Raw genomic sequence first — 26289 nt, forward strand, 5'->3', positions numbered from 1 at the left:
ACAAATTGTAACACCCCGGGTGTTTGCACAGTAATTTAAATAGGTGTCTACACAGTAATTGTGTTTGTTGATATGCATCTTGTGCTTGAAATGCTTAAAAAGGATCTTTTTGTAATTATGAAAGGTTATATGTGTAATTATGATTTTATGCAAGGTCCTTTTTGCAGTTGTGTTGAATAGGTTGTGTAATTATAGTTTTAGTGGAGGGTGTTTGTGCAAAATTTCAGTGCATTTAATGCATGGTAGTCATTTTGCTTGTAAGTCTACATTTGAAGTGATTTTGCTTTGAAAAAGACAAAATTCCTAGAGTTTAAAATCCCTCTTGTGTTTTCAAATTTAGCTCTCTATCCTTTGGTCAAATAAATTTTTGCACAACATCAAAGTTGTAGCTCTTGAAAAATTGAACAACTTTCATGTTGGGCACTTTTTCATTTGAGCTTTGGTTTAAAAGTTATCGCTGTTTTACAGTGGGGTCCCTGGAACTTTTGGTAATTGCAAAACGAACCTTTTCTTCCACCTCCACCCCCTGCTCTGTTTTCTCTCTCGCCGCCGACAGCGCCGCCCGTCACCGCCGTGGAGCGCCTTCCCGGCCTTCCCGGCCATTAATTCGCCGTGCGCTGGCTCCCACGCGTCGCGGGCGAGCTCCTCCCCCTCCTGTTGCCTCGCGCTGGAGCCTCCACCCCTCGCCACGCATCCCCGCTGCGCCCAGAATCTCCCCGACGGCCGCCACCGCGACGCCGCCGTGGAACGGCCGCTGCAGAGCACGCCGCCCTCTTCTAGCGAGCGCTTAAGCAATACTTAAACCCCAGAGGTCGATTTCGCTCGTCCATTTCCTCTCCCCTCGCTCCCACGCCGCAGAACGCCGTCGCCGCCCCGCTTTAACCCCGGCGAGCTCCACCCCACCGCGGAGCCGCCAATTCAGACCCGCTCCACCCCTACATCCCCCACCATTAGCACCGCCTCGACCTCGCGCAGCTCCCAGGCCTTTTCCCTCGCCCAAACCTCACCGGAGCCATCCCGCCGCCGAGCTCCGAGCCCGCAGGCCGCCGTCCATCGTCGACCGCCCTCCTCCAACCCTCTCCCGACGCGCTAAGTACACCAGGAGGTCCGCCCTGGCCTGCTCTCCGTTTCCCCCAACCCCACCCTCGCCGCCGGCAATCGCCGTCGCCGGTTTTGGCCGGTCAAACCACCGCCCCCTGCTCTGACTCGGCCGGGGACTTGTTTGTTAGAATTAGAGAAAGGCCAGGGGGTTATGTGAATAGACTATGACTCATTTGAATAGTGCCACTAAGGACTGCTTTGTAATGTTTTTCAGTGAACTTTGAAATTCAATATCAATTCGTACAAAATTCGTAAAATAGCAAATCTTAATGTTTTGGAATCCTCTTGAAGAGCTCTATGCAGTAGAACCAGAATATGTTAGGCTTTAGTTGCAAGTTTTTGCTGTAGATTTTGTTTTGTGTTACTAGGTATATAAATACTTGTTCTTTAATCTTTTTCTTATCTGATGCTTGAAAGTTTGTATTGCTCTGAAATTTTGGTGGTAGTTTACTCTTGTTACACTAGCTCTGCTATAAAAATTTCATGATCAGTTCTTTGTTGTAACTTTTTATTTGATTTAATCCTTGTTTAGTGTACTTTATTCTTGGTAAATAGTTTTTGTTCTTAATAAATCGTTAAAATATTCCTGAGTGATCTTCTGGAGTATATTAGCTTGTCCAGGAAGTATGAGCATCAGTTAATGGCTAGAACAGGAGCTAAAATTGAATCTTGCTAAACTGATGTCTATTTTGTTTATTTTCTCCGAATTAATTCTTTGTAGATAAAATCATGAAAAATTCACAGTAGCTAGATCATCCCTGTGTAGATCTCCTGTTAAATGTTGAGCTTCTGTTTTGATCTATTTTAGTCTGTATAATTCAAGCTTGTGTTAGGTGTTGCCTGCATAAATGATTTATTGTGATTAAATGGTTTCATTTCTTGGCATGATTTTTGCAGGGTAGCTTAGTTTGTTAATGTTATGTTTAGCGTAATTTTGGTAGATTTTATTACTATTTGTACTCTGAGTTGTTGTTTTATTTACAAACCATGACTTAGTGGTATAGTAAATCACCACCACTCATTTTATGAAGTTAGTTAACTTCTTTTGTGCTGTTGATCATGATGCCTTGTGTAGTTAAATTTGTTATTTAACTACTCTATAAACGATTGCCCATGTTTGTTTATAATGTTGTTCTTGCATTGCATATAGACACGACTGCCTTATCGGACGGGACGTACGAGCTTATCCCGGAATCTGACGGAGGTGATCTCGAAGCTCAAGTGAACACTGCGGAACTAACTGAAGCCCCGAACCAAAGTTCGGAAGAGCCTAGCGCTGAAATAGTTAGCAATTACCGAGAAGGCAAGCCCCGGACATAACCTATATTTCAAATTATTATCATTTACTGTTATTACTTACTTGTGCATTTACAGTTCTTAGGATTTGAATTGAAACCCTAGATGCATGATCCTAGGAACCTATGTACTGAACACTAGACCTGAGTTCGATTATCTGCTAAGCTTATAGGAACGGTAAAAGTCGAGTGATTGCCTGTCACTCGCGAGCTTTATAGGAATTGCTTGTTTACTTTCTGTTATCAATATAAGGACGACGGACGGGGTTATGTTCGATATTATGTCCTATGTGAGACCCCGTCTGTGTTGATGAACTTGCTAAGGTCGCGGTGTGTGGTAGTGCTGGTTAAGTTTTTGAAAGTACTAGTCACATGCCGTAAATATGGTACGCGGCAAGCCTAGTAGCTGATTGGACCGGGGAGTGGATATACCTCCCACTCTCTCAGTAGGGATAGGTTTTTACTATATGTTGCGCAACACTACGACTTCTAGGGACAAGGTTCGGCCTTGGAGCCCTGTAGTCGGGGAGAGTGGCACTATCCACAAGCCGGAAAGAAAGGTTAACGGTTGTTTGGGAATGACCCGACGGTATTCCAGACGTGTGTGCTAGGTTACCCTTGCAAGGTTGAATTTCGATTCAGAATCGTCCGCCTCTCACGATGAAATGAGACTGCTTGATCTCTTTGCCACACAGAGTAATAAGAGCAACAATATTCTTATTAATCTTGATGTTTGCTTAGAAGTTCCACCATGTTTGGTTAGTAGATGCTTACATAGAATGGTTAATCAACTAGAATCTTGAAGCTAAAACTGGAAAGTAAGGACCTACTCTTTATTGCTTTTCAGCAAAGGAAAACCAGAGCCTTACAAAGCCTTGCATAGTCTACCTAAGGTGGGCTATTTATACCCGTTGTCGGTTAAGTCTTGCTGAGTATTAGAATACTCAGCCTTGCTGTTGAAACCCTTTTTCAGGTATGAGTTTTGAGGATCAGATCGCTAGCTTAACCTATCCTTGCTCGTTGCCTCCTGGCTGGTCCGTAGAGTGGGATACGTCTTCGGCCGGCAATGACTATGACGAGTGATACCATGCTTGGGCTAGCCTGGTATCCTTTTTGCGACGTGTTGTAGCCGTCGTGTTTTATCTTCCGCTGTTTAAACTCTGAACTTACTCTTATGTTTTGTATAACTGTATTACTTAAGTTGGTTTTGTAATAAGGGTTTGAACTATTTTGTAATCACTACTGAACTTGCATGTGTTGTAAAATTTGTGGTTGTAATATCTCTGGACTCGCCTTCGTGCGAGGTATGCTTGTTCGATCCGAGAATCGGTGGTTGTATCGGGACGTTACCCGACAGACCAAAAATTGTTCCGTTTGAAGTGTGTTTAAGCTAATGTTGCCTTTATGGTGATGGTTTACGCACTTGAGCCGGGATAATTTAGGCGGTTCTGCCACACAAACTTTCTGATCCAAACAGCTTCTTTTGCAGCTTCGGAAGCTGCAATATACTCGGCCTCTGTCGTCGAATCAGCCACCGTATCTTGCTTGGAACTCTTCCAACTCACTGCCCCACCATTGAGGCAGAAAACAAAACCGGATTGCGATTTGGAGTCATCTTTGTCTGTTTGAAAACTAGCATCGGTGTAACCCTTTACAAGGAGCTCATCTTCGCCTCCAAATATTAGGAACATATCCTTAGTTCTTCTCAAGTACTTAAGGATACTCTTTACAATTGTCCAGTGAGGTTCACCGAAATCTGACTGATACCTGCTCGTAACACTTAGAGCAAAGGAAACATCTGGGCGCGTGCAAAGCATAGCATACATGATCGACCCTATGGCTGAAGCATAAGGAATCGTACTCATCCTCTTTTGCTCATTAGGGGTCGTAGCACACTGACTCTTGCTTAGAGTAATGCCATGTGACATTGGCAAGAAACCTTTCTTGGAATCTTGCATATTGAACCGATTCAATATCTTGTCAATGTACGTGTCTTGGCTCAATCCAATTAGCCTTTTTGATCTATCTCTATAGATCCTAATACCTAGAATATAAGCCGCCTCTCCTAAATCCTTCATCGAAAAACTCTTTTTCAATGAGGTTTTAACGGCTTCAAGCATTGGAATATCATTTCCGATCAGTAATATGTCATCCACATATAGGACCAGAAACACAAGTGCGCTCCCACTAGCCTTTTTGTAAACACAAGGCTCATCTTCATTCTTGATGAAGCCAAACCCTTTGACTACTTCATCTAAACGAATATTCCAACTCCGAGATGCTTGCTTCAATCCATATATGGACCTCTGAAGCTTACATATTTTCCCAGCATTTTTAGGATCGACAAAACCTTCAGGCTGTGTCATATACATATCCTCACTTAGATGTCCATTAAGAAAAGCGGTTTTGACATCCATTTGCCATATCTCATAGTCATAATATGCGGCAATTGCTAGGAGAATCCGAACAGACTTTAGCATTGCGACGGGCGAAAAGGTTTCCTCATAGTCAACACCTTGAATTTGTCGGAAACCTTTCGCCACCAATCGTGCCTTATAGATGTGAACATTTCCATCCATGTCTAATTTTTTCTTAAAACTCCACTTACAGTCGACAGGTCTTACACTGTCAATCTGATCGACCAAGTTCCAAACTTGATTATCATGCATGGATTTTAACTCGGATTCCATGGCTTCAAGCCATTTGTCGGAGTCGGGTCCCATCATTGCTTCTTTGTAGGTCAAGGGCTCATCATTTTCCATCAATAATACATGGCGCTCCTCCGTAATAAGGAGGTTGAGCTTGTCAGTAGCGCGACGTGCCCTTATAGACCTTCGTGGGGCTGGTGCCTCAACTACGGGTTGTGCAACATCTTGCACATCCCGTGGATCTTCAGTGGGTGCTGAAACAGTTTCGGGTGTTTCCTGAATTTCTTCAAGTTGCACCTTGCTCCCACTAAATCCTTTTGAGAGAAACTCCTTTTCTAAGAAAACACCATTGCGAGCGACAAACACTTTGCCTTCCGCCTTATTGTAAAAATAATATCCTTTGGTTTCCCTAGGATACCCCACAAAGAAACATTTGTCTGACTTTGGAGTGAGCTTATCTGACATCAAACGTTTGACATAAGCCTCACATTCCCAAACTTTGAGAAAAGATAATTCGGGACGCTTCCCAGTCCATATCTCATATGGTGTCTTCTCAATAGACTTACTTGGAACCCTATTCAGTGTGAACGCAGCAGTTTCAAGAGCATAACCCCAAAATGATAATGGAAGATCAGCTTGGCTCATCATGGACCTAACCATGTCCAACAAGGTTCGGTTCCTCCGTTCGGATACCCCATTCCATTGAGGCGTTCCGGGCGGAGTTAGCTGCGGAATAATTCCACATTGCTTCAAATGATCACCAAATTCAAGGCTCAAATATTCTCCTCCACGATCAGATCGCAAAAATTTAATTGTCTTGCCTAATTGATTTTGTACTTCATTCTGAAATTCTTTGAACTTTTCAAACGATTCAGACTTGTGCCTCATTAAGTAGATATAGCCATATCTACTAAAGTCATCAGTGAAAGTAATGAAGTACTGAAAACCACCTCTGGCTATTGAGCTCATTGGTCCACATACATCGGTATGTACAAGTTCCAACAAGTCACTCGCCCTCTCACTCTGACCAGTGAAAGGCGCTTTGGTCATCTTTCCAAGCAAACAAGACTCACATGTGTCAAATGATTCAAAATCAAATGAGCTTAACAATCCATCTTTATGGAGTTGTTCAATGCGCTTCTCATTTATATGACCTAAGCGACAATGCCAAATAAAAGTGGGATTCAAATCATTTGGTCTAAGCCTCTTAGTATTAATGTTACAGACAGATTTATCCTCAAGATCAAGAACATATAATCCATTCACCAATGTACAATGAGCATAAAAAATACCATTGCAAAAGATAGAACAACGTTTGTTCTCAATTACAATCTTAAAATCACCAACTTCTTCCAAACATGAAGAAGAAATAATGTTCTTGCTCAAAGCAGGAATGCAATAACAATTATTTAATTCCAAAACTAATCCGGAGGGTAGAGACAAGTGGTAGGTGCCGACCGCCAACACCGCAACCTTTGCGCCATTGCCGACCCGAACGTCCAACTCGCCTCTTGCAAATCTTCTAGTCTCACTTAGACCCTGCAACGATTTGCAAGTGTGAATCATCGATCCAGTATCAAATACCCATGATTCACTAGAAGATAATGCAATATTTATTTCTATAACATTTATATCTGAAGTGGAAGTCTCACTTCCCTTCTTCTTCTTCTTTTCTTCCAAGTACTTCTTGCAGTTCCTAGACCAATGTCCCTTTTCATGACAGTGGAAGCATTCATCTTCAGAAGTAGGGCCAGATTTGGCCTTAGGTGCTGGCTTTAGCTTAGAGCCCGAGGACTCACCACCGGAACTCTTTTCCTTGCCTTTACCTTTGGGATTAGGAGGCGTCCAACGCTTCCTCTTTTTGTTCCCCTTCTGAATCATCATCACATGATTGGGATTCTTCTTAATGCTCTCCTCTGCTGTTTTTAGCATCCCATGCAACTCACTCAATGTTTTATCCAAGCCATTCATCTGAAAGTTCATGATAAAAGGCTCATAGCTCGCCGGGAGCGACTGGAGAATAACATCAGTAGCCAAGTCTTGGTGAAGTTCAGAACCAAGTCTATCCAAAGTCTCAATGTAACCAATCATTTTGATCACATGAGGACTGACTGGGCTACCTTCTGCCAGCTTGCACGCAAACAAGGATTTTGAGATATTGAACCTCTCAGTCCTGACTTGGTTCTGAAACATCCCACGCAGCCCCTCGATCATGGTATGAGCATCCGCATGCTCATACCGCTTCTGCAGATCAGGGGACATGGTGGCGAGCATTAGACAGCTGACATCAAGTGAGTCATTGCAGTGCTTCTCATAAGCTCTGCGATCAGCAGCAGTTGCATTGTTAGGGAGATCATCAGGATATGCTGCTCAAGAACATAATCCTTTTTCTCTTGCCTGAGAACAATTCTCAGGTTGCGGTACCAATCAATAAAGTTTGTTCCATTCAACTTTTCTTTCTCAAGAACAGAACGCAAATTGAAAGCGGAATTGTTACTGGCAGACATGATCTACAACATTAAAGTAAAGCAAGATTTCAGCACTAAGTTTATGTAAAGACTTTCATTAACTGATTTAACAAAAGACAACCTACTATATCAAAGTCATCTTCCCTCTAATGACATATAGTGGTTCAAGATTCATAATCACTAAAATTCTAGTGAGCTTTAGCATCACGGCTAGAAAAGTAGTGATACAGGTAAGTAACAAATTACTAATCACATCTCTATGCGACTCTTGTTTGTTGGGTGGCATCCAATGCCCCGGCCCCAACCCTATGCCTTAAAGCCCAAAACTGTTTTGATAGCTTTGCTGAGTAAACCAATACTATGCTTGTGAATGTCCGACATCCACCCTATACAAAAGTGATAGCTGAGGGTACTCTACTTTGGTAAACCTACCACACAACGATCAAAATTTATAGGTGCAGCTATTGGTAAAAGGCATCAAAAACTCAAACTTTTCTGAGGGAAGCTATTCTATCATGATTAAAGCATCCACCATATGTAAAAGCATGAAAGAATAGTATGACAGGAAAATAAACATCACAGGCATATAATCATATTATATTGTGAATAGTATGGCCTCTTGCATCACAATGGGCTCTATCGCCATGGCTCCAAGGTGACCTCCATTGCCATCCGTCCTGTCTTGTGGTGATCATCATCGCCATCATGATTGAAACCTCCATGAAAAGATACTAAGCTACTACATCTAATAGCTAGTGAAATAATTACATGAGGATTCAAACATCACAAGTCGACACGCAGGTCGTTATACAATAATGGTGCAACCTCAACCCGGTTGTGTTAACTTGCGACACGTAGGCCGCACAAATCATCACATACATCATCACATGACATTGAGGCCATACCATTCACATCACACCCTGCAAAAACAAGTTAGGCGTACGACGTGTTCTACCAAAGTAGCGCTTGGGAAGCCGCTACAGCGAGAAAGCAACGGCGGTCTCAGGGCAGCGCCCTGAAAACCTCACGGAATTACACAGATCGAATCTATGGAATCCCTATGAAAATCTCATCAAAGTGATCGCATCACCTCAAATCCGAGCCATTCATAATGCCTCAATTTTCACTAGGTCAATCACCTTGACCGTGCAAACTTTGCACTTGAGAAGACTGCATCTACACATGACCTTGATCTGTTGGTTCAATCTACTGACTATGCACACAGTTAGTCCCGATGGTGATTCCAGCCGGTAGGGACATGTCGTATGCATAACAGAGAAAGAACACAAACTAATCTTTTGTCACATGCCGCGCAATCAACTCGCTCCAGTTTTAACCCCTTATGACCAATTGATCTAATCAAACCGTGCAAAAGTAATAGATCCAATCTACTACAACAACATATCACCCATATGCAAAAGATCCAGACCAAAAACTACGCAAGATGGCTCTGGTACCACTGTAGGTAAACGGGTAGGCTACGCTAGCATCACTACCGCATAAACCCAAGATACTTGTGAGTAGAAGATCATAGATCGTTACCACTAGACGCGCAGCGCAGCGGAAGAAGTCGCGCGTCGATGTAGAGGAAGTAGTCGATCACGTCCCACGAACCGAGCTCCTCGTACTTGATCCCAGCAGCCGATCAGCGCAGCAGTCGCAGCAGCGCCTCCACGGAGTCCACACGTACGGGGATGAAACGCCGGGCGTCGGTGTGCTAGCACCGCACGCACGGCAAGGGCGGCGGCCGAGAGAGAGGGAGGGGCGGCGGCTAGGGAGGTGGCGCGGCTCAGGTCATCGCCCCCTAGCCCCTCCCTCATATATATAGGGCGTACTAATTGGCTTCTATCTCATAGGCCCATTAGTAACCCTAATCCCTCTTGGATCAATATCCACTTGGGCCTTTAAACTGTATTGTGATGATGGGCTCTTGGGCATATCACCAACAGGGTCGACGTACGTATTGCATGTTGTTTGTCTGAATCCACCGACGGCGACGCCTGTTGGTGTTGCCGAGTATACCTGCCGGCTGTGGCAGCACGGCTCGCCTTTCGGTTTGGCACGGCCAGCGGGTGCCGGTGCCAGGCGTCGCCCGGTGACTGGATCCACCGAAGGGGACGCAGGCCATGTAAAGCATGCCTGCCGTGGTGCGAGCGATGATGGGCGGTCGGACAATGCAGTTGCCTGCGCCGATGCGCGGCGGCGTCCCCGGGATCCGTCCACGGTCCACCGCCAGCGCCGCGTCCTGTGCGACGTTGCGCGCCAGGAGCAGCCAGCGGAGCAGTTCGGCGGGCCGTCGGCCATTCGCCGGAATCTGGGCCTGCCGTTGTGTTGTTGCACGGCGGCGGGCGCTTGATGGGTCCGGTCCGCGTGACCCGTGCCCACAGACCTCCTTTTCTTCTTCTCTCCCCCGCAGCGAATATCTTCAACTCCTGATTCTGGGCTTCCGCGAGACCCGTCGTCGTCGTCAGAGCAAGTTTTATAAATATAGCCCGTGGCCGGCTGCAAGCGCGCGGGGAGGCGCGCACGAGGCTGCGATTAAATGCTGCAGCAGCACCGTCAGCCAATAGAAGGAAGCCACAGCGCGTCTGCGCGCGTCTCAGCCGGCCGCAGCGGGCGTTTGCCGAACCGCCCGCTCGCAATCTCTCTCCTACTCCACGTCGGATTCAGCCACCTCCACGCCGACCATAATACCTGCTCTCAAGAGCCCCGGCCGCTTGTTTCTAGGACCCAGTAAATTGGAGTGTAGTACTCCGTACCTCCCTGGATGTGCTTATCTGGGTCGTTGAAGCCGCTTCCACGGGCGGGCCGCGGCCTGGGGATCAGCACCAGCAGTCCCTGGTATTCCACTTGTTGTGCAATATACTTCAAGAATGCATAGAATATACGATGGTATACGGTACTAAAAATATTGGCCGCGTCTCCAGGATGTGTCCCGCGTCCCCCCGCCTCGGCTGCAGACCAAAGCGGCGCCATTGCCACCCTCGACCGAGCGTAGGAAGATGAGCGGCAGCCCGGAGGGGGCCGAGCTTGCCGGATCTCGCCCACCGCCGCCCGGGTCACAGGTGCTGGAGGCGCCCTCGTCGAGAGCCGCGGTTGTATGCTGGGGGCTCCGGAGTCGGCGGCGGCAATGGCGCACCATGGGTTGCTCATGGTGGGCCGATTCAGCCTCCGCCAGGGGGTTCCCTTGGATCTCGAATCAGTCGTCGACTCTCGCCTGGTCCTGCGGTGCAGCTATAACTCCAGCTGCAGATCCAGGTCAGTCCCACCTCCCTCCTCTCGCACCGTTCCCAGACGCAGATCTACAAGTCCGGAGAGGATGGATGTGTTTAGCTCCTCAATTGTTTCCGAATCACCTGATGCTGCTTGTTGTGATTTACAAACTTTCAGTAATTTGATCGATGCCGCGGCTCCCCTCCGCACCCTGCACAGATGCAGATCTTTTCTTTTAAATCATCTGCTGCTGTATGTTGTACTTTAGAAACTTTAACTTTGAGCAGTACTTCATTTCTCTAAGAAAACAAGTCTTAGCCACATAAAACAACTTTGAGCAGAGACATATCTTTTAAATCATCTGTTGCTGTATGTGGTCCTTTACAAACTTTAACTTTGAGCAGTACTTCATTTCTCTATGAAAACAAGTTTTAGCCACATAAAACAACTTTGAGCAGAGACATTTCTTTTAAATCATTTGTTGCTGTATGTGGTCCTTTAGAAACTTTCACTTTGAGCAGTAGTTCATTTCTCTATGAAAACAAGTTTTAGCCACATAAAACAACTTTGAGCAGTGCCATCCAGACACACTTGAGCATTTCTTTTAATCAGCTGCTGCTGTGTGGTGTTGTATATACTCATTTGGGCACTACTGCAGCCGGTTTCGTCGAAGCAAGGGCAAGACATTGAGCTTTATGAGCAGTGGCCAAATTGTGATCAGGTTGACGTAGCCTGTAGCGATGGTGAGGCACCTGGACCTGATGGCGGCCACAGTGATTTCTCCCTCTGTGGAGATGAGTCTGGGTATGCCAGTTCAGGATCATCTTTGTACAAACTAAAACTTTTTGTAGGCAATGTCGAGAAAATATACACATCAACTATACTGGCATCTCTTGGTGCAGCTGACTGTAGAGTATGCTCTGCCCTCACCAGTAACAGAATATGTGAGATTACCTCAACATAATCGTTATTTCTATTAGGGTTCGTCCAGGACAAAATCCTATTCCAGTTGCTCCAACCTTTTGCATTGATGAACTCATGTATGTTTCTTCAATTTTGGCAACACTAATACTGTTGTCCAGTTCGTTGAGATGCTAACGAAGTGTCAATTTCCAAATTTCGGACTAGAGCACTACTAACAGTTCCATTTCAACTATGCCATGACTTAATATACACAGTGAACCAATCTTTCTAAAGTAGAGAAGGATATGCATTTCAAGTATACACATAAACACATTACTTATTCTGCTTTAACAAGACTATTATGTGAATTATTGTCACTAGTTCGTTCAAACGTTATGGCACAACATAAGAAACTGAGGTTATTCTTCTGTTCCCCTTTATTTTGCAAACTAATTTATCATCTCATCAACAATATTTTTAGTTAAATGTGGTCAATCTATTGTATTTGATCATAGATTTAACACATTTTGAAAATGTGAAATGTTTGTATTCACTTATCTCTGTATCACTATGCAAATGTTCTGGTTGTAGGTACAAGTCATCTGCAACACTCCATCCCATCCGTCAACGATGGCCTGAGCTATGAGCAAGCCACCTCTTCAGTAATACCCTAATGAGTAATGAGCAGCAGCCCTTGCAACCTAATTTACATCAACATCAGGCTTTCTTTCACTAAGAACCATATGACCCTTCAGATCAAATTTCTGTTGATTTTGTTATTCCATCAGGTCACATCAGTGAGAGGCAAATACCAATCCGTGAGGTGTTATTCCATGTATGAGAGGTTACATCATTTATCTATAAAGCTGATTTTTTTTGTCAGTCCTGTTATGAGAGATCCTCAAAAGTAAAGAGAGTAGTGATGTGACCACAAATTCTGATTGTAAAGCTGTTGACTGAAGTTTGTACAGGACAATTTTGGTGAAAATTTGTAGTGATAATCATTCATGGCACCTTGGAGCAGCCAAAGGTACAACGATGACATTTGACCTATGGCATGATCATGCACACATTTTCGATTCAGATATTAGCACGTATTCATGTATTAGCACATACTCTCCTAAGCATGTATCAGCACATACTCGTCTCAGTAGGCAGCATATATGTAAACGTGCATACTCTCTTGTGAATGTATATACATATACTCGTTGATCGATTTGCATATACTACCTCCTTTCAGACCTGAAACGTGTACTCATACGTTTTCATACTTGATGATGTGCTTATATATACTCAAGATTAACCCATACTAGAAGATGCACATACTCCACCTATACATGTATGTGTGTGCTTCAACTCTCTTTCAAACGGGTGCTACTCATCGTCTCGCAAATCTAGGAGATAAATTCGGCCATGCAAACCAGCCACGCGCCGCAGATCTAGTGATTAGTAGGACCATAACCACATTAGCGGGTTTCACCGACATGGTAGTAGCGCCCGCCAAGGTTAAAGCGCGGACCTATCCTGATGTAGTAGATATACGCGTCAGTAGAAAAAAACTCATCCTACACACACACACACACACACGTTACTAACGACACCTTACAATAGCTGAAGCGACCATGACGGGCTTAAATCATCTGAAACATTTTAATTTGCAGTGCAAACATTACAGAGCACATTTCATATTATCAAACTCTACCACTTATTCAACATATCATACTTAGGGTGTGTTTAGATCACTTTGTATTTTGCATTTTTACGTTTTTTGAAGAGAATCTTCAATATTTGAAGTATTAAATGTAGACTAATCACAAAACTAATTACAAATCTCGTCTGTAAACTACGAGGCGAATCTAATGAGCCTAATTAATCCATCATTTATAACATATTTACTGTAGCAATTAAGTGTCTAATCACATCATAATTAGGCTCATTAGATTCGTCTCGCGATTTACAGTCCATTTGTGTAATGTGATTTATTTTTTGACTACATTTAGTACACCATGCAAACGATTTACAAAAATTTTGCATTTTACGTTTTGGGATCTAAACAAGGCCTTAGCATCTGAAAGTCAGCATTACAATTTACAATTGTCATTTAAGGAGAAGCAAGCTAATTCTTACAATGTTGTGATTACATAAACAAGCAAAGACTCGTACACTCTGAAAAAGAAAACACTAATCATGAGGGTAGTGAGAGCTCAGGTGCACCACAAGCCATCTTACGCACGAAGACATGCACCACATCCAACTGATGATGGTAAAAAATATGCCAATTCCACATCTTCCAAATATTCCATGCTCTGTACATCATGATGGCAGACTTCAATCTTCTTAGTTTCTTTGGTAAGCCTGCTAAAGTCTTCTGCCACCAGTCCAGCACATCAGACTCATCAGTGGAGACCTTAACAAGGTGTCAAGGTCATCTGTCCAGATTCTGACCCTCTCCCAAACTTGTTGTACAAAGCCACAATTGACAACAAGATGCACAAAAAATTATATTGTTTTTATTTGTATCATATATTCCTACATAGTCTGGTTTCCCTATACAAAATATGAAACATACACAACATGAGAAGAACAATTCTTTGCAAGTAAATACATGATCCCATGCAACACCGGTCCAAACCATACTTGCCATCAGAAAATGAAACCTTGTGTTACAGGACATGCAACCTAAACCACTTCGTAAAAGTCTAGCTCTGTGTTGAAGAAATAGGCAATCCGAAATATATTTTTGATCACCAAGTGCTTATGAAAACACAACTTGTGCTAAATCTGTCACATCCTTGTTTTTCAAGCTGCATGCTCATTGTACCCAATACTACCATCCTTTTCCTTTCAATAAAAAAATATTGTCAGAAATTTACAACAGCTAGAACTTGAAACTTGAATTGCTTAGTAGAACTCACAAGATATAAGTAGTGTAGTAACAAAGTAGTACTATGTAACTACTCCATGTATAGTTAAGTAAAGTATTAGAAAGCACAAGCAGGAATTTCAGGATAAATAGTGAGTAGTGCTACTAGCTAGCATGGCGAATCCTTGCCTAAATGGTTATCTAATTATGGAATGACTAGCATGTAGTTCAAATGTTGGTTTCAGTTATACAACTAACAACATATGTGGTGCACAAGCTGAATTAACATTATAACATGGGGATTTTCTTCATTTGCCCATCTTGGTGGCACATGATATTCGACAAAAGGATGCTTAGCTTACATATCTGCGACATTTGGGTCGGCTAACATCAACCAGAGGTCCATGCAAGGCATATCTGCTAACATTTAGTACTCAGGGGTAATGGTAACTAATAACACGTCTGTACGCAGGGCAAAACTCGTACTTGACATTGAAGGCATACCTGCTGATTGACAATGTAGCAGTAAGCAGGCTGGCGACATCGCATACATATTGGTTCAAAACATCCTCCCATATCCATAAGTTGCATACCTGCGAGTGAAAGATTGGTTAACATTCTGCTTATTAGCAAAATACTTACACACAACCCGGCAGAAAGTAGGAAGCTAGCACTGGCATCGAAGCTCCGGGTAGCCGGTTAGGGGATGTAAACGGATAAGAATGCAACAGTCAGCCAAAGAATGTTGTTCAAGATCCAAAATGGTAGGGAGGCCAGGGGCCAGTGCGTGTATATGATCGGAGACAAGGAGGAAAGCGCTACCTCCGCCAGAATGAGATTGTCAATACACGGTGATGAGGAGTGCGGCGTCGGAAGGGAAAATTACAGGACACGGCACCGGGGAGCGCGGCGCCGAAGTGCGCAGTTGCGGTTCTCTCTTGCCGAGATCCGGGAGAGCGGGGGTGACCGGCGAGATCCATCGACCTTGTTCAGGGAATGCGCCGCCGCCGAATGGGGAGAAAGCTAACCGGAGGGCAGCAGGGGAGATGGATCTCGCCGTCAAAGGAGGAGGAAGCTCCGGGGTCAGAGGAACTGCTGGACTGTGCGGTGGATGGGGGCGTCGGGCGCGGAGGAGTGTTGGGTATGCGGCGGATGAAGGAGCGCCTGGGGGGCAGAGAGAAAGCGCACATCTCAAAGCGCCACCTGGACGGTTCGGATAAGCTCTCCTCAGTATGTACACCCCACAACACATTTCCGTTGTTTCTATGCCCGAACTCGCATCCCATCCCCACTTGCCAACCAGCCACGCATCCCATCGCGCCAACGACGCGCAACAGCCCGCCGTCCGGCGCGGCGCCTGCCCAGAAAATGATGGGGCTGCGAGAGCCACCCACGGAGAGCGAAGCGCGCCGGTGGCCGTAGCGCTCTCCTCACCTGCGCGCGCTCCCCCCACCCACGCAATCAAAGCCGGGGCGCGACGAGTAGTAATGCGTGGTGGTTCCGCGCTCTTTTCAGGGCGGTTGATCGCGGACAGCCTCTGAATTGTTCGACTCGATAAAATTTAATTTGCGTACAGCTACCACGAATTTTCCGTGTCGTGGCGCCGACCGACCCAATCATGCGTGGCCGAGTTCTTGTTTAAAAAAATGATTTGCGAAATGGGTTTCTGTCATGGTACTCGGAACGAAAAGGAGAGGTTTCGGTCACTATTCGACCTAGGGGGAAACAGACAAGTCATTAGCAATAGCCATCGCTAAGCAGACGAGGGTGACGAGATGCCGCTGTCATGGAGGACCAATATTGCCAGGCAATTATCAGACGAGGCGCGCGGCGAGAAAAAAAAAATAATGTGAGCAGCCAGCGGCGATATTGTTCATGTGAAAAAAATCAAGATCTAGGCCTACCTGTTGATGATGTGGCAGCATTTAATCATTTTGTTAATGTAGGTTTTAGGAACTGTTGGAGGAGGAGGTTTTTTACTCCCAATAATTTTTGACAAGCTACTAAAACCAGAATTTTTGTACTCTACATTTTAAGCAATCTTGGAGATGCTCACTTCCCCTCTCCTGTTCCGCACCGCACGGCTTCGTCATCCCCGGGTACACACGCGAGGTCAGAATAGATGCGCTGCCGGTGCCGGCGCCCTGCATGATGCGTCCGTATAAGTCCGACCTTCTCGCAGCCGTCCGTGGACGGGTACACTCCCGCCTGTACCCGGTGGGCACGTACAGGTACAGGCGGCGAGAACGTCCGCCGCCCAGGCGTGCCCGTGAAGGCATGACGACCGCGCCCGACGGCCGCGGCGCCGTGCGCCAGGACGTGAGGCCCGTGTCCCGGTGTCCGTCCCCCGACGCCAGCACCCAGCAGCAGCAGCCAGCAGGGACACACACTCACACAGCACAGGGGCCCTCTGCTACTGGCTTGTTGCGGCTTCGAACTTTCCAAGCGGCCGGCGCTGGCCACCGGTAGCGCTGGAAAGCTCCGCGCCCGCGCCTTCAATGCCGATGCGACCAGATGGAGGACTCGTGCACCCGCGAGGTCGCGACCCGCCCCCGGTGCCCGGTCGGATTGTTGGCTGGCTCGGCGCCCCGGGCGGCTGGCCTGCAGCCATGGCTTCTCTCCTCTCAGCCCCACCCGTCCGCCTGCCTGCGGGCCGAATTAATGCCGGCGAATGCTGCACGCAACCACAGCCGCCCCACCCCGGCCGACCCGACCGCCCGGCGGGTCAGCGTCCTCCTCCTTCCTCAGACCCTTAGCCGCACGTGCGCAGATCGCGGGGCCGACGAAGACCGCCCACACCTCCGACGCCGACGGCGTCGCACCGCGCGGCGACGGCACCGACCGCTGGCTGCGCACGGGAGTCGCGTGCGCGCGACCGTTGCAACCGCCCGAAGCCGCCGCCCGCCGCCTCTTCTCCGTGGGCGCGCGTACGCCGATTCGGGAACCAAACTTGCTGTTCCGGCATGCCGCCGCTTGTTGGGGACGCCACCTTCGAGTACAGCGAAGGCCATCGGCGAAGGCGACCGGCAACGAGCGAGGAGGCGGACGATCTACGAAGTGAACTTAGCGAAGGCCGGAATTGACCGAAACAGCCCGAAGAGAAGCGAAGAGGCAACAAGCAGAGCGAAGGGACGGCACGCGGGCCGAAGGGACAAACGGCGAAGCGGTTCCGGCAGCTCCTTCGCCGATAGGAACGAAGGCCTCGGCCACGAAGAGGCGCGAAGTGAGACGGCCCCACTGTCAGAATTCTGTACGGGGTGTACAGCTGTAACTCCACTAGATTGTGTCGAGTGTTATATCATTACGTTTTTTGCACAAAGAATATTCCAAGATGCTGGCCGTTATGGGGTAGTGAGGGAATTTTGTCTAGAGAGTAGTTGAGTTCGTGGGCTATAAATAGCCCCCCTGTAATTGTAGAATTCATTATGAAATATAGAGAAAAGACTTTTGCTTTGATTTTCGTGCCATTATTACGTCCTTTGCCATCTCTTTAAAGACTTCGCCTTCCGCTACTCGAGCTGTTGTGACTTTTGCTTTGATTTTCGTGCCATTATTACATCCTTTGCCATCTCTTTAAAGACTTCGCTCCGAAGAGTGTCTTACACCAACACCGCCTTCCGTACCAGCACGGCGCCATCTCGTGCCACTTCCGTTACCCGGCAGGATGGCCTTCATTTCATGGCGACGCCTCCTGGATATGTCGCAGGAATTTACACGACACGCGACGCACGACGCCGTCGCGATCCCGTCGGGTTTCCGGCCGGTGGAGCCCGGCGCCGTAACTCCAGCTAGGTGGGGGTGGGGAGCCGGGGCCGGTGGGGCGGCTGGATTGGAGAAGGATGCAGCGGTCTTCGGCTCGCCTCGGCGTCCCTGTTCCCGCGTGTCCTTCCTGCCTCCAGTTGCCTCCCTTGGCGACCACGTTACATGTATAAATCCACGCCGGCGAGGCAGCGCGCATGACCCAGAGACCCAGACACCACAAGCAAGGACGAGTCGAGCACCGGCGTTCGCCTCCGAAACAGAACCAACCACCTGGTCTGGCCTGGCCGTGTCGCACGCCTTCCAAATATTCTTCAAACTCTCACGGCTCCTCGCGGCCTCGCCCACAGCAGAACAGAGCAGGGCGCCGGGCGGGGGGGCGAGCTGATCGAGAGGAGCAGGGCCGACATGGGTGCCGCGTTCCTGGCTTCCTGGCCGTGGGACAACCTCGGCTTCTACAAGGTATGTGCCTTTCTTCTCCTGTTCTCCCGGGGGTGCGAGCGCAAACGCCGCCGCCGCGCGCTGCATGCGCTAGAGCCATGCCGATGCCCGATTGATGGGCTCCTCCTCCTCCCCCTCTTCGCCTGCAGTACGTGCTGTACGGGCCGCTGGTCGGCAAGGCGGCGGCGTCGCGGGCGTGGGAGGCGGCGAGCCCCGACCGGTGGGTCCTCCTCCTGCTCGTCCTCTTCGGCCTCCGGGCGCTCACCTACCAGCTCTGGAGCTCCTTCAGCAACATGCTCTTCGCCACGCGCCGGCGCCGCGTCGTCCGCGACGGCGTCGACTTCGAGCAGATCGACAGGGAGTGGGACTGGTACGTATGTACTGTACGTCGCAGGAAAAGGATCGGAATCCCGATCCGCTCGCTGCAAGCAACGCTGGATCGTTTTTCTCCGGCCGCCAATTAACCAACCAGAGCCGGCCGGCCGTGTGCATGCTGCGCTGCAGGGACAACTTCTTGATCATGCAGGCCCTGATGGCGGCCACGGCGCTGTACGCGTTCCCGCCGCTGCGCCACCTCCCGCTCTGGGACTCCCGCGGGTTCGCCGTCGCGCTCCTCGCCCACGTCGCGGCCACCGAGCCGCTCTTCTACGCGGCGCACCGGGCGCTCCACGCCAGCGACAGCCTCTACGCCCGCTACCACTCGTTGCACCACTCCAGCAGGGTGCCCCAGCCATTCACAGGTACCTGCCTGCTCTCGCACCGTACTACCCGTCGGTCGCGAGCAAGGACATCGGCGGCGATCGATCAGAATGCATGGCTCCGGTCCTGATCATCCTCTGACACGATAGATGATATATGTGTGCAGCCGGGTTGGCGACCCCGCTGGAGAGCTTGGTGGTCGGCGCGCTGATGGCGCTGCCGCTGGCGGCCGCGTGCGCCGCGGGGTGCGGCTCCGTGGCGCTGGCCTTCGGCTGCGCGCTGGCGTTCGACGGCCTCCGCGCCATGGGCCACTGCAACGTCGAGGTCTTCCCCAGCAAGCCCTTCCGGGCGATCCCAGTCCTCAGATACCTCATCTACACCCCGACGTACGTGCCACTACTCCCTCCCTCCCTCCCTCGATCTTCTCCCAGTACATGTCATCCCCGCCGTTTCTTTCTTTACCGTGCGCATGCATGCACACGATCTGATTCTTCCGCCTTTTGGTGAGATGGGTGCAACTGCTGGTAGGCCATCGCTTGAGCCAGCCAACTGCCAATGCAAGGGAGAGAAGGATCTCGATCGATGGCGATTGCATTCGATGCGTGCGTGCGTGCACCGCAACCGCATGCAGCAGCTATGCATACAGGCCGGTGCCACGAGCTAGCTGACACGCACGTACAACCGCTCAAACGTTAATCCTCCTTGTCTAGCCCTGAACTCACTGTCAGTGTGATCAAATTGTGCTTCTGTCTGCCGGAGGAACGAGCATGCGTGCGTATGGAGGGAGCTAGCACTCCTAGCTAGTACCAGCATATGCGACGAGACGTAGCTGTCAGGCAGCCAGCAGCGTGCAACCGCTTGAAACGTACTCTGAACCCGTACGGTGCCGACCGGAGAGAGGCAGCTCCGCAGCTCGCTTTTAGCGACGATGGATCTGCCCAGCAGCTGGCTAGCCAGCTTCCTAACCACCTACTAACTCTATAGCTCGTTGCTCTGGAATCACGTGCTGAAAGATAACTGGACACGCTTGCAGCATGCTCGACCGTAGCTAGCTTCGGATCATTGCAGCCCTTTTTTGATACCGTGCGCGTGTCGCGCTGGTGCGTGCAGGTACCACGTGATCCACCACACCAAGAGGGAGGCCAACTTCTGCCTGTTCATGCCGCTGTTTGATCTCCTGGGCGGCACGCTCGACGCCCGCTCCTGGGAGATGCAGGAGAAGACGAGCGCAGGTACGGACACTGCTAATCTACATCTCTGTTTTCTTTTGTGTGTGTGTCTTGCGCGTGACATGTCACCAAACTAATCGACTACTACTCGGTAGCTATAGGACTTTGAGAGAGTTGGATTGGACCTCCCCTCTACTGGCATTATCTAAAGGATGGGTGCTAGTAGCTAGCTACTAGTATAGCTACTAGTAGAAGAGTAGGGGCTACCCCACTAGCCCGCGGTGGCCTTCAAGCGATGATGCAACACACACACACTGCTAATGCAAATCTAAAAAATTGTCACTTGCACGTAAATTATAAATATGCGTATATACAAGTATATATATGCTGGTACTGAAAAAGAAATTGGTTGTTCATTCAAACTGAGATGAGGCGCGACATTTTTTAGATAAAGGATTAAACCCGACCTCTATACCCATATGAATATATACAGCTAAAGTCTTACAAGAGTTCTTAGACTCTAAACCTTAAATGAGGGATTTCACACAACAAAGAGAAAAAGCTAGAAAACAAAACAAGAATGCTAGAAGGCTAAGCTTCAATCTTCTTCTTCGTTTCCACTCCAAACTTGCTACATCTTCGCACAAACATTATTCCATCACACCTTTCGTCTACTTAGAAACTTGATATCTGGACCAGTTGTTGCTTGTCAACTCTCTTCTTCCCACCACACTGACCAAGATGGCCCTTCCAAGGACTCCCTAGGACTCCAAGATGAGGCGCGGCATAGGGTTAGTAGTTTATTTTTTTTCGCGACCGTGCCTGAGCACGTATTTCATTAAGAAGAAGCAGTTTACAGACAATTCTTGATGCGATCAAACAGCGCTTGACCGGCACAAGATCACAAAGGACTAAAAACAGAGAAAAGACTGAAAAAACACAGACAACACCCAACAACCAACACAAACAGACAGCAGAAGCAGGACGGGGGAGAACACCTCCAACCCTACAACCCTAATCGAAGCCGACCTAGCACCAACCAACAACTGAACCTGCAAAAGAAGAAAAATGATAACGCCGTATACAGCAGCAAGGCCTCTTTTTACGTCGGCGGCGTGATACGCATGCACCCGGTTGCTTCCATTGGAAGTTCCTTGCAACGAGAGCCCTTAGATATTGTTGGTTCACCAAAAGCGTGCCCGGCCGGCGTGGCTCCTGTAGCGCATGCAGCCTATAGCAGGCTACACATGCATAAGGGTGAGCGTGGAAAGCGCGACACTAATTAGCTGTATCTACAGTAAGATGCATCCGTGTCACTTATAGATAATCGAAATCAAGTCAAAACAAGTCATATGCAGGCCGCCTGGCAAATGTTAGGAATCACATGTGTGATTAGTAGTCAAACTATTACATAAGATGTAACATTTTTTTTGTTGTGGAATAACTTTTTTGTTCTAAAACAATTTTTGTTTGTTGCTGGAATAATTAAAAAATGCTGTACAAAAAATTGTTCCAACAGTAAATTCAGTTAGATCACATTTAAGGGTTGGTTTGTTAGGTTGGTTTTAGATTCAAAACGCGGGAATCCTGAGGGAGGCTGCTCCTGTGGTACTTATCTACAGGAGTCTGCTGCAACGTAGCTGTAGACGACGTAAAGGACCTAACTACACTGTAGCTTGGACGGTTGGGAGAGGCATCTGTTTGTGTTAGGCTGTCCCAACGGCTCCGCGAGATCGTCAACATGGCAATGAGAGGAAATAGATTATTTTATAAAAAAGGAAAAGTTACGAGCTGTACGGCATGAAAGAATATGGAGGCAGAAGCTAGCGCGTTCCTTTTTCTTGTGCTCGCTCTTCCACGTCAAACAAATAGAGGCTCTGTTTGGTTTGTGCAGTAGCACAAGTAGCATAAATTTTGACCAATAATTAATAGTACTAAATAAAGTCAATTTACAAAACTAACTTCACAACCCTTGCGCTATTTCGCGAGACGAATTTAATGAGGTCTTTGACCGCACGATTAAAGGTTAGTTACTGTAGCATTACTGTAGCCAATCATCGATTAATTACTATCATTAGATTCGTCGCGAAAAATTGCACTCATCCGTGAAATTTTTTTGCAAATAAACTTTATTTAGCACTTCATACATGCAAGATTTCTTTGTAGCACGAGTAGCGCAAATGAAACCAAACAAGGCTAGAGGCCGTTAGAGACGACAGCTATCTATGGGTGTGTTTAGATCCGCGAAAATCTGGTAGAAAAGGTCACATCGGACACTGTAGCATAATGTATCATTTTTCGTTTGTTTGTGGTAAATATTGTCCTATTATAGGCTAACTAAGCTCAAAAGATTCGTCTCGCAACGTACATCAAAACTATGTAATCAATTTTTTTATTTACTTATATTTAGTACTCCATGCATGAGTCATTTGCTATATTTAATGTTTCGGTGTGATTTCGATGTGACGGAAAGTTTGGAAAGTTTGGAGGAGTTTGGGGGAATGGAACACAGCCTGTATGCGCTAGGCAACGTTCACATCGAACTAGAAGCTTCTGCTCTGCTCGTTTGTGAACCCAAGCTTAGAAATTCTCTGGCGGAGAGGCACTAGCTAGCTCCTCATGATTGCGCGACGCAGCCCCCTCAATCGATTCCTCGCCGGGATTGGGCCATCGAGTGCCCTGTTTGGTTTGCCCTAGCACAAGTAGCACAAAAACTTTGACCAATAATTAAGGGTACTAAATAAAGGTAATTTACAAAACTAACTCCACAGCGCTGTACTACTTAGCGAGACGAACCTAATGAGGTCTTTGACCGCACGATTAGAGGATGGTTACTGTAGCATCACTGTAGCCAATCATCGATTAATTACTATCATTAGATTCGTCGTGAAAAGTTACACCCATCCGTGAAAAGGTTTTGCAAATAAACTTCATTTAGTACTCCATGCATTGAAGATTCTTTTCTCGGGAAATGTGTGGTATGCTATGCTACTGGAAAACAAACAGGGCCTCGATGGCCAAATCCCGTGGAGGACAGCGCGCGCCGAGAGGGACGCGGGCTCGTCCTCCGGCCAAGAGACGGGAGTCCCCCCACTGTTGCGCGTTCTCCAATCCAATAATCCCCGGTCAATGTCCGGCGGATGGGATGCGCCCTCCCGCCGCATTCAAGGCGCTAGCAGCCTGGCGGCGACGGGCCCTTCCCTACTCGCCGCCGTCGCGTCGCCGCCACCGCCACCGCCAACTGCGCGTCCCAATAATAATCATTTCCTTTCCATAATTCCCTCCTGTCCCGTCGCCGGACCTGGCGTGTGTTGGCGGCTGGGGCCGGCCGTCGAGCACGCGTGACTTTCGGGGGCGCGCCGCGCGGCGACGTGGTTGGATTGGATGGTGTCGATGCCTTGCTGGCAAGTGGCGGCAAGCAGCGGCCAACCGCCGGGCCAGCGACGTGCGCCGGCCCGTGTCGCCCAGGTGTCGCCGCCCGAGCTGTGCGGCGGGGATGGCATGACACGGCATGGCATGGCGGGGTCGCCGCCGCCACTAGCAAGCTAGCAGTAGCTGCCATGTCAAGTTAGGGGAGCGAGCGGGGACGGATGGGAATTAAATTAAACCCGCAATGGGCAACGCTCCTCCTGTCCGGCGGGGACGGGATGCCGATGATCCGTCCCGACGCCGACGGTTTTGCCTCCTGATCGTGATCGAAACGATGGCAGGGGTGGACGAGGTGCCGGACTTCGTGTTCCTGGCGCACGTGGTGGACGTGATGCAGTCGCTGCACGTGCCCTTCGTGCTGCGGACCTTCGCGTCCACGCCCTTCTCCGTGCAGCTCTTCCTGCTGCCCATGTGGCCCTTCGCCTTCCTCGTCATGCTCGCCATGTGGGTCTGGTCCAAGACCTTCGTCATCTCCTGCTACAACCTGCGCGGCCACCTGCACCAGATGTGGGCCGTGCCGAGATACGGCTTCCAGGTCCGTGTCTGCCTCAACTTCAGATTCGGAAATAGTTCCAGAGTGCGTACGGTCTGGTGAGATGAAATCATGAAAAACGCCATGCCTGCCTGCCTGCAGTACTTCCTGCCGTTTGCCAAGGATGGCATCAACAAGCAGATCGAGCTCGCCATCCTGAGGGCCGACAAGATGGGCGTCAAGGTCCTCAGCCTTGCAGCTCTCAACAAGGTAACTAACTACTACTTGTGCTTGGTTGGTTGGTTTTGTGCTATCATTGTCATGCTAATAAACTGACGATGACGGCTTTGTGCCACGCACAGAACGAGGCGCTCAACGGCGGCGGCACGCTGTTCGTGAACAAGCACCCGGACCTGCGCGTGCGCGTCGTCCACGGCAACACGCTGACGGCGGCTGTGATCCTGAGCGAGATCCCCGAGGGCACGTCGGAGGTTTTCATGACCGGCGCCACCTCCAAGCTCGGCCGGGCCATCGCGCTCTACCTCTGCAAAAAGAGGGTCCGCGTCATGGTACGTGCACGTTTATGATTATTGCCGACGGGCCGGAGCGGCACGCTGTCCGTGTGCGTCTTCGTGCGCGCGACATGCGTCTCCATCCATCGCCCGATCGACCCAATGCAACTGACGATTTGACTCGCATGCACGCAGATGATGACGCTGTCGACGGAGCGGTTCCAGAAGATCCAGAAGGAGGCGCCGGCGGAGTTCCAGCAGTACCTGGTGCAGGTGACCAAGTACCGGTCGGCGCAGCACTGCCGGACGTGGATCGTGGGCAAGTGGCTGTCGCCGCGGGAGCAGCGGTGGGCGCCGCCGGGCACGCACTTCCACCAGTTCGTGGTGCCGCCCATCATCGGCTTCCGCCGGGACTGCACCTACGGCAAGCTCGCCGCCATGCGCCTGCCCAAGGACGTGCAGGGCCTCGGCGCCTGCGAGTACTCGCTCGAGCGCGGGGTCGTGCACGCGTGCCACGCCGGCGGCGTCGTGCACTTCCTCGAGGGCTACGCGCACCACGAGGTCGGCGCCATCGACGTCGACCGCATCGACGTCGTCTGGGAGGCCGCCCTCAGGCACGGCCTCCGGCCCGCATGATCCGCCGGCTCGATCGGTCGGGCGCCTTGTTGTTTATTGGAGGGGCCGGACCAGACCGGAAAGGCACGGCATGGCTTTGTTGTTACCTTCCCCCCTTTGTGTCGCTTCAAATTAAGTCTACCATCATCATCATTATCATCCGGCCGGGGTGTGTGGTTGGTTGTTGGTTGGTTCCTGGCTATTCATTTTGTTGTTCCAATTATTCTTTTTCTTTTCTTTCAAAAATATGTATACTGCAAACTATATACATACTACGATACATGAGAAAATATATAATGTGGAAAATAGGAGGGAGAATACATACCATGATACGTGAGAAATGGAATGTCATCTGCACAAGCATAATTGCATTTGCTGCTACTCGACAGATACCGTTTCATTTCTATATGGGCCATGAAAAACGAGAAGTGAGCCCATCTCAGCAAATTGAAAAGCCCAACTCCCACAGCCTGCAGAGCCAAAGCCTCCTCCAGCAGCTGCTGCCGACGCCGCGACATATGCTGGAGCACATGTATGTATAGGTACGAAAATAACAGCAGGCTACTGTTTGAGAGGGGCGAGAGCGAGCGTTCGTTCCCCGCCGGCGGAGCCGGCGGTCTTCCACACCTCCGATGGCCCCCTGGCTTCGCGAGGTGCTGAGGATCGTTGTGCTTTTGCCGGTCGGAGGCGGTGGTTCCAGTT

The 26289-nt window shown here is 48.9% G+C and overlaps 1 protein-coding gene and 2 long non-coding RNA genes across 6 annotated transcripts; 2 read left to right on the forward strand and 1 right to left on the reverse strand.

Annotated features, from left to right (window-relative positions):
* The first annotated feature begins 10212 nt into the window (after positions 1 to 10212).
* Positions 10213 to 12664, forward strand: LOC120660717. 4 transcript variants are annotated; one of them, XR_005669710.1, is made up of 4 exons: positions 10213 to 10353; positions 10440 to 10770; positions 11384 to 11529; positions 12220 to 12664. It is a non-coding gene; the product is annotated as an uncharacterized LOC120660717 (long non-coding RNA). The 4 variants fall into 4 exon arrangements; XR_005669709.1 differs by having other exon boundaries at positions 10440 to 11529; XR_005669708.1 differs by having other exon boundaries at positions 11384 to 12664.
* Positions 12665 to 13703: 1039 nt separating this feature from the next.
* LOC120660718 lies at positions 13704 to 15693 on the reverse strand. Its single transcript, XR_005669711.1, has 3 exons — positions 15314 to 15693; positions 14996 to 15084; positions 13704 to 14469 (listed from the first exon to the last, which is right to left on the reverse strand). It is a non-coding gene; the product is annotated as an uncharacterized LOC120660718 (long non-coding RNA).
* A 2762-nt stretch (positions 15694 to 18455) lies between these two features.
* LOC120660719 (very-long-chain aldehyde decarbonylase GL1-1) lies at positions 18456 to 25928 on the forward strand. The gene is made up of 9 exons (XM_039939346.1): positions 18456 to 18712; positions 18841 to 19061; positions 19196 to 19431; positions 19557 to 19776; positions 20501 to 20622; positions 24270 to 24523; positions 24623 to 24730; positions 24823 to 25029; positions 25168 to 25928. Exons 1-9 carry the CDS (start codon positions 18659 to 18661, stop codon positions 25606 to 25608), a joined length of 1863 nt encoding a protein of 620 aa, XP_039795280.1. The 5' UTR covers positions 18456 to 18658; the 3' UTR covers positions 25609 to 25928.
* Positions 25929 to 26289: the final 361 nt, after the last annotated feature.

The sequence above is a fragment of the Panicum virgatum genome, chromosome 2N, assembly GCF_016808335.1.
Source record: "Panicum virgatum strain AP13 chromosome 2N, P.virgatum_v5, whole genome shotgun sequence".
In the NCBI taxonomy this organism is placed as follows: domain Eukaryota; kingdom Viridiplantae; phylum Streptophyta; class Magnoliopsida; order Poales; family Poaceae; genus Panicum; species Panicum virgatum.